A 9,130-nucleotide genomic window follows, 5' to 3' on the forward strand; every position below is an offset into this window, starting at 1 on the left:
ATATATAATAAGGTTTATATATATAACTAGCTGTCCCGGCAAACGTTGTTTTGCCTTAAAATAAAAATTAAATTTGGGGTGGACTACCCCTAACATTTAGGGGGATGAAAAATAGATGTTGGCCGATTCTCAGACCTACTCAATACGCTCACAAAATTTCATGAGAATCGGTCAAGCCGTTTCGGAGGAGTATGGGAACGAAAACTGTGACACGAGAATTTTATATATAAGATATACATGTACACCCGTGCGAAGCCGGGGCGATAAGCTAGTCATTCATAAAAAAACCTGTGCACGCCCACAATGCTCTTAACACGTAGTAACAATATTTACAATTCACTTTGACGGCCTCGGTGGTCTACCGCTTAAGCACACCGCTTGACTTCCGATGGTCGCGGGTTCGATTACTCGCACGGTGCAAACATTTGTATTCACGAGTATGATTTTTTGTATCGGTCTGGGTGATTTCTATGTACAAAAAAAATTTGTATTTATATCAGTTGTCTAGTACCCATAACACAAGCTCTGCTTACCGTGGAACTAGATGGCGCTGTGTTAATTGTCCATGGTTATTATTATATAATAATAGCTGTACAAGCGACTTCGTCCGCATGGAATGTAACTTTATTTTTCTAAAATAAAACATTTTTTTAATAAAAGTAGCCTTGTTACGTCAGCTACCTGCCAATAAAAGTCCCGTCAAAATCGGTCCAGCCATTTCAAAGATTAGCCGGAACAAACAGACTGACACACAGACAGACAAATTTGGTTAAAAAATGATATTTTGGTGTATGTATCGTATTTATATTCATATGCATGTGGTAAAGAACAATTATTTCAATATTACAAACAGACACTCCAATTTTATTTACATGTATGTTATTAGTAAGATGATGTTGACAACCCTGTCGATGTGTCATCGGACGACCTTCAAACACCGTTATACATATTCAATAAGTCTCCAGCATCCAAGTTTATCACAAAGTGATTAAAATTAAAATATTAATAATAATCTCAGGACAATTCACACAGCGCCATCTAGACCCAAGTTAAGCTAGCTAAAACTTGTGTTATGGGTACTAAACAACCGATACATTTACATAGATTTTCGTAAATACATATTATACATAGAAAACACCCAGAGCGACATAAACAATCATATTCATGGATACAAATGTTTGTGCCGTGCGAGGAATCGAACCCGCGACCATGGGACGTAAAGCGGTGTGCTAGAGGTCTTATATAATATCATATTATATTACTATAAATAATACACTAATTAGTTTTTGCTACGTTCGCTGATAGTCAATACAATTGCCCGCGATGATTCCATATATTGCAAAGTTCAGTGGAACTATTTATGTCTGTTAAAGATTCTTATTAAGTTACATTTCCGTTGAAATAAAGTTTCCAGTACTAAATGTAATGCAGTTATTACGAGTCAGGAATCCCCTATTCCTGGCAGGTTGACAAATTTATATATTAAGCTGTATTAACACTTACTATTAGTGGATCGATTAACAATAAGTATAGTGAATAACGCACGCCACTACTCATCATCTCAGCCCGGAAGACGTCCACTGCTGAGCAAAGGTCATCCCCAAAGATCTTTACGACGATCGGTCCTGCGCTGCTCGTATCCACCTTCCACCTTTCACATTCCACCTTCCACTTTCCACCTTCCACCTTCCACCAATCACCTTCCACTTTCCACCTTCCACCTTCCACCTTCCACCTTCCACCTTCCACTTTCCACCTTCCACCTTCCACCTTCCACCTTCCACCTTCCGGAAGGCCTTCCCACGCTGCAACTTGCGGTACGCGGTCGCCACTCGAGGACTTTACTGCCCCAACGGCCATCTGTCCTACGAGCTATGTGCCCTGCCCATTGCAACTTCAGTTTCGCAATTCTTCGAGCTATCTCTGCCACTCTGTTTCTTCTGCGCATCTCCTCATTTCTGATATAAGCACGCAGAGAAACTGCAAGCATAGACCTCTCCATCGTCCTCTGAGTGACTTTGAGCTTGTTTATGAGTCCCATAATTAGCGACCACGTCTCTGTACCGTAAGTCATCACTGGCAACACACATTGGTCGTAAACCTTCGTCTTGAGACACTGCGGTAATTTGGACGAAAAGATATCGGAGCTTCCCGAATGCTGCCCATCCGAGCTGGATTTGACTATTATCCTCTTTTTCAAATTACGGCACTACTATTCATACCTGATCAGCTTTGATGTAGAAGAACGATGTACGTCAGGCCAGTTTATCCATTATATCTTATGTAAAATGTGAATACTATAACTATCAAATGGCAATTGTAAGTAGCTATGACGTGGTCTAGTGTCTTGAGTAGTCATGCTCACTAAAATGTCCAGATATGTGGCGGATGGTGGGCCGAGTTATTGGGCTCCGTAAAATATGGTCGAGCGCAGTGATGACTGGCTCATTTGTCATAGTCGTGAACGAGTGCTGCTTATAGGGACTGGTCTGCTGTAATCACTACGACTGATTTACTCTTATTTAGTTGCTCAAACAGTTGGTTGTATATTTAATATTTCCTCTATTTCAGTATTTAATTGAATTAGTGCTAATTGGTAGTTTGTATTACACACACTTCATCTTAAAAATGTAACAGCTCGTTCTTCATGTGATGAGACAGCTTTCCGAATGAGCGGTAGATTGAAAAAAAATGTGACGACTATTCAAAAGTGTTTCAATGTAAGTTTATTTATGAATTTATATTTATTTATTTGTAAGTTTATTATAAATGATTTTCTATTCTATTCTATTCTATAAAGAACACATTGGAAATCCATTACGATACTTTATTAGACCTATTCACTTGCTGTACAGATTTAAGAACAATAGTGGCCCTATTGTGACACTAGTCCCATCTCATAATAATCTCTTACGAGAACTTAAAAATCATAACTTTTTTTACTAACAACTAGCTGTTAACGTGACTTTATATATATACATCTATACATATAAATAAAATTGGAGTGTCTGTTTGTAATATTGAAATAACCGTTTTTTACTACATGCATATGAATATAAATACGGTACATACACCAAAAAACCACTTTTTTAAATTTTTGTCTGTCTGTCTGTCGGTCTGTTTGTTCCGGCTAATCTCTGAAATGGCTGGACCGATTTTAACGGGACTTGGCAAGTAGCTGATGTAATAAGGAGTAACTTAGGCTACTTTTATTTTAGAAAAAAACATTTATTTTAGAAAAATAAAGTTAAATTCCACGCGGACGAAGTCGCGGGAACAGCTAGTATTAAATAAAATAGCCTACGTTACTTACATCATTCGCCATGTACGAGAGAAAGTCCCATCAAAATTGGTTCAACCGTTTCAGAGATTAGCAAGAACATACAGACAGACAAACATAATATAAAATATTATTTTATTAGATGCAGCGTCGTGTCATACATTAACATTAATTTTTTTAGTGACAAGCTTGTTGAAGTTACAAACAGACACATTATTTTTATTTATGTGTATTGTGTATAGATAATAATTATGACTATGTTGTATGGAGATTGCAAAATACAGCATTATGACGAAGTTTGTATTGACGTGGATGGAAGAGAACAGGAAGGAAGAGTGGCGCTACGGAGCCTGACCACGTGACTACCTGCATACGTGTATCTAATGTTTGTGAACAGGATTCTCGAGACGTGGAATGTATTTAGACGTCAAATATTAATTATATGTATATAGTAAAAAGGTCTTAATTTGACGACCTCGGTGGTCTAGCGGTCTAGCACACCGCTTTACGACCCATGGTCGCGGGTTCGATTCCTCGCACGGCACAAACATTTGTATTCATGAGTATGATTGTTTGTATCGCTCTGGATGTTCTACGTATAATATCTATGTATTTACGAGAAAAAAATATCTATGTATATGTATCAGTTATCTAGTACCCATAACACAAGCTTTAGCTAGCTTAACTTGGGTCTAGATGGCGCTGTGTGAATTGTCCTGAGATTATTATTATTATTAAAGGATTATTATTGATAATTACAAACAGACAAGTCGATTTTATTTACGCATAGACACATAGACATTCTGATATGACTCACCTTCCACACTCAAGTGTAGAATAGTTTTTTCGTGATATTAAATTGCTTCTTGTCATTAATACACTGACTGAGTTTGCTCTAGGTTGGTGAGAATCAATCGGTTAAATAATAATTATCATTTCATAGTATAACACAAAGTCGCTGTCGCTGTCTGTCCGTCCCTATGTACGCTTAAATCTAACTACGCAACGGATTTTGAAGTGTTTTTTAATAGTTAGAGTGATTCAAGAGGAAGGTTTATATGTATAATACATGTACGCCCGTGCGAACCGGGGCGAGTAGCTAGTAAAAAATAAATAATAAACAGTAATCGCCAGTCGCCGCCGCTATCTGTTCGCTTACATATATCTTTTAAATTGCGCAACGAATTTTCATGCAGTTTTCATCAATAGATAGAGTGATTCAAGAGAAAGGTTTCTCTATATAATACATTCGTGTTGCATTATAGAACAAGCCGAGAAATAGAATTTGTAATAAACCCGTACGAAGTCGGGACGGGACGTTAGTTTAATATTAATAATATATTTAATTTGCAAATGTCATTAAAAAGAGCTGTGTAAATTTTGTTTCATAGGTATCACATATAAAAATTACATCTACGGAAATGTTTAGAATTATAGCACGGCACATATACACTACAGTCAGTTCGTGATAGAATATTATCTGTGGCAATAATTAGAGTCAAGAGAACTGGCGATATAAAAGATAATAAGCTCGATGATCCCAATCTCTCTGGCGGTATCGAGCCACTTAGCTTGAGGCGAGACTTCGCTTGGTTTTGTGTGTTTTACCGATTATACAACGGACTGTGTTCTGAGGAATTGTTCGACATGATGCCGACGGCCACCTTTTACCAACGCACCGCTCGCCATCGACAGGGAATTCATCCCCACACACTGGAACCTAAGTGGTCCCGAACAGTGCCGTTTCAGAGGAGCTTCCTTCCGCGTACACTTAGATTGTGGAATTAACTTCCTGCCGAGGTTTTCCCACGAGACTACAGCATGAGGTTTTTCAAGAAGAGTATATTAAGGTTTCTTAAGGGTCGGCAACGCGTACGTTACCCCTGGTGTTTCAGGCGTTCATAGGCTACGGTAACCATTTACCATCAGATGGGTCGTATGCTTTGCCACAATCGTAGTATAAAAAAAAAGTTCGTACTCTTTTCAATACTCTGCTACTTCTTCTCTTTTCAAATGAGTAAATCTAACGTTTGCAGACACATAAACGCTGCAGACGATTCTCATACTACGATTAATTGTATGTACGTACAATTAATCGTAGTATGAGAATTGTCGTGTAAGGACGTACCAATTCGAGTTGAACAGCCTCTAGAGGTGGGGCTTGAGTAGTCGTAACATAATTTCATTAGCCTTGAAATATATCCGCCACCGGTTCACAAACATCATTTATTTTCTCTCACTTTTGGAATATTTTTGCCTTCATTTTGGCGTCAATCAGTAATGATTCACATTGTTGTGTCCGGTTTCAGAGTCCGGTATACGATTTGATTTTATTACCTACAGACCCCTCTTTCCCACTGGGCACGTGCACAGGGCCTGCGATGGATTAGGGCCCCCTAGTCTAGTCTAGCTCCTATTCCATTACCAATGGTAGATTTAAAAAAAAAATGTTGTAATTCAAAAGTGCTTAAGTTAAGTTTATTTGAATAAATTATTTTCTATTCTATTCTATTCTAAAGATAACCGATACACTACTCTCGCCTGAAAATCATTCTTAACAAACGCTTACCGACTATGGTCAATTTGTTACTTTCTGTTATTTTTTTATAAATATCTAACAAGAACTTAAATCCCTTATCACATAACGACTTTTTAAAATTATTTCTGTCTGGTTTGTTTTGAAGGTAGAGCATCTCTAGAGTCATTTACAAAAATGACTTTATCTATTCTAACAAAATAGTGCTCTATTACTATAGTCATAGCGGTCCCATTATCCTAATGTACCCAAGGCCTCTAATAGGTCATCTCTCACCTACATCCATTCACACGATACTTTCAGTATGTCCTACAGCTTCATGACAAGTTCGGTATTTGACATAACTATAAATATTTTATGTGTAACTGTGTGGCATTTGTAAGAATTAAAAAAAACGTCTTTACTATCTATATATCTATTTGTCTGTCTAAGAAATGTTTGTGCAAATAAAAATATACCTATAAGATTTTTTTTGCAAACGCTCTGTAGAACTCAAATCTTTGCACGATTATATTACGCATTCCTTTGTGCTTTGAACGCTTTCGTGTACTAAGCTTTAAAATCGACGTACAACAGCAAATGTTTGTTCAAACTTTGAACACGACTTTGAGCAACCCGATTTTGTAGATAATAGCTCATTTGAAGATATGTCTGACCGGCTTTGCAATCGCATATTTTTCCCCAATCAGACCTAAGATACATTTGTATTGGTTTGTGCTGATTAAATTCTATTTTAATATATGTAATCTGAAGAATCTTTACTCATTTACATCGTATCATTTTCCCGATCATGTTCAACGTATCATATAATATCATTATATTATACTTCTGCTCGGAGCCATGTACTATAAACACGAACCATGATACGCGTATCAAGAATATTAATATCGGCGGTTAATGATACACAAACAGAACATGTGTCCTCGATTAACAACCTTATAACCAGTTATATTACAACCAGTTTCGTTTCGAACGGCTCGTGTTCGAACCTCATTCTTCGTCTAATGATACGGATACGGCGTCCAGTCAGTGAGCACGTGGCCGCCGTTTGAAGCGCACGTATCATTTATCCCGTTGCTGCCGTCTCAATAGAAGTCATGAACTGGACTAACGAGAAGGTTTTAAAATACATTGAAGCCTACAAAGATAAAGACGTGTTGTGGAACCCAGCACACAAGAACTATTACAACAAGAACTTAAAACAGGAGGCATGGGACGAACTGTCCGTGGAGATGAACTGTTCAGTTCATGAACTTAAAAAGAAGATGGACTATTTGTTGGCAGCGCTGCGTCGTGAGAAGGCAAAGATAAAGAAATCTAACGTACCTGGAGTAGGTTAGTATTTAGTTGATATTTTTTTAGATCTACATCATGGTTGATAATATCCTGTTTACATAATTATTACATCTGGTGTAATAATTAAAGTAGCTACTAATTATGTGATATTTATATTTGCACATAAATTATTGTTTTGTAATTATGATAATTTATACTTCAGGTCCTGCCGAAGTCTACCAGTCCACTTGGTACCCCTTCAAATACATGCAGTTCCTGTTCTACAGAAATAAACCTCGCCAGAGAATGAATACTGTAAGTAAACACACTAAAATTATATTTTTTAATAAAGTACTTATAATAACTAGTTTGCTGGTTTTTATCGTTAATGCTTACATTTTTTTATCCTAACGTAATAGTTACCAAGATACATTCTTATGAGTTATTAACTTAGCAAGTTATACAGCAGTATTTTGTTGTTATTTTTCCTGTACAGTTTTAGAGAGTACTTATCAGTACTTATTATGTAACTAGCTCCACACTTCGGCTACACATATGCGCAATTTCTGTATGCATCTAATTGTTTGACAATAACATACTCTGATAATGGACCTTTCTATATATGAAAGTATTTTCTGAGTTCATTTACACTAAACATTTGTATTTCTCCCTGTTTGCAGTTTAGTTACATTATTAATGACAGCTTTAGTCGTTGGTTCTCAGGATAGCATTGCGTAAGGATCCTTTAACTCACACAAAGTTAAACGAACCTTATCCAAAACTATTTTATTCCATAAAATGATCAAACAGAACGGTCAACTGTATGATGACCAAATTGTGTGTGTCTTTACAAACTGCAAGGAATATCCTATAACACTGACATTGTTTTCGCATATTTACAAATACCAAGCGTCCGCAACGCGCCCCAGATTGGTCGATCTGCTCTTATAGTGGTAGTTTTATTTGTTGGGATTGCCATGCTTATTTTGTTATAGTCTAAAATTTGTGTAACATTTTTTTTACAATCTTTGATGTAAGTATTTAATTTGTTCTCATTACAGGAACAGGAAGATCAAGAAATGCACAATACACGGACTCCTTCAATCGATACAGTTTCGTCTGCAGAGCAAACTGTCAGCAATAACACAATAGATTCTTCCACATCCTCATTGAAGCACAAATTGAACAAGTTCATGGTATGTGCCGAGGCTAATGACATAAGATCGGCGTCCACAACTGATTTCGCCAAATCTTCTGCTTCTAAAGTAGTTCTCGCTTCTGAAGCTTCAGCGGTTACTGAATTAGATGAATATCAACTTTACGCTAATTATTTAGCTGCTAAATTTAGAACTTATTCTAAATTAACCTATATTGATATACAGCATCAAATAAACAACCTTTTGTATCACTCGGATTGTGAGCAATATGACTATAGATGCGGATATTCCTCTAATCAAAGATTTTCGGGGTACCCTCGGCGAGATTCTCCTCCACCACAGATACCGACCACAGTTGAGGATCTAGTGCCAGAAATGAATAGCTCTCAAGAATCTCCTTCGAATTATTCGTTCCATCAACACGTGGAAACGATTCAACGTAGTCCGTAACACGAGTATGTATGACTACATACTGATTTATATCTTTTGGAAACCTCGGTAATCCAGCAGAATAGTTCGCTGCTTTACTTTCCAGTGATCGCAGGTTCTTGTGTCAGATATCTCTGTTTTTAACGATTTCAGTATTTTTATATATGTGTGTAAATAATTGAAGTATTGAATTGAGTGTGAAATATTGAAATGCCAATCAATAGTCCTAGTAGTATCAATTTTTAAAGTTGTGCATAGTTTGGCATCAGAAGACGCTCTGCCAGTTATCAATTGTTCATTACCATATGTCTATTTTTGTGTCTTTTATTTGTGATTGTGCGTTTTATATTGGCAGGTAAGATTCAAAATTGATCCGTTTTTTATTTTATGTAAATTCTTTATTTTCCTTAGTTATTTTTATGTAATTGCTTATCATTCTGATGTAAATTATGT

The 9,130-nt window shown here is 36.7% G+C and overlaps 1 protein-coding gene across 1 annotated transcript; it reads left to right on the forward strand.

Moving 5' to 3' along the window:
• Window positions 1-6,863: 6,863 nt before the first annotated feature.
• Window positions 6,864-8,898, forward strand: LOC131845679 (uncharacterized). The gene is made up of 3 exons (XM_059194769.1): window positions 6,864-7,151; window positions 7,315-7,406; window positions 8,153-8,898. The coding sequence occupies exons 1-3, from the start codon at window positions 6,914-6,916 to the stop codon at window positions 8,696-8,698; spliced, it is 876 nt and encodes a 291-aa protein (XP_059050752.1). The 5' UTR covers window positions 6,864-6,913; the 3' UTR covers window positions 8,699-8,898.
• Window positions 8,899-9,130: the final 232 nt, after the last annotated feature.

The sequence above is a fragment of the Achroia grisella genome, unplaced genomic scaffold, assembly GCF_030625045.1.
Source record: "Achroia grisella isolate CSIRO2021 unplaced genomic scaffold, CSIRO_AGI_Agris_v1 utg478, whole genome shotgun sequence".
Lineage (NCBI taxonomy): Eukaryota > Metazoa > Arthropoda > Insecta > Lepidoptera > Pyralidae > Achroia > Achroia grisella.

Excerpts from the sequence above, each read along its gene's own strand:
- LOC131845679 (XM_059194769.1), top strand. The coding sequence starts at position 6,914 with ATGAACTGGACTAACGAGAAGGTTTTAAAATACATTGAAGCCTACAAA. Across the intron at positions 7,152-7,314 it reads ATCTAACGTACCTGGAGTAG|GTCCTGCCGAAGTCTACCAG; the intron begins GTTAGTATTTAG and ends TTTATACTTCAG. Across the intron at positions 7,407-8,152 it reads CTCGCCAGAGAATGAATACT|GAACAGGAAGATCAAGAAAT; the intron begins GTAAGTAAACAC and ends TTCTCATTACAG.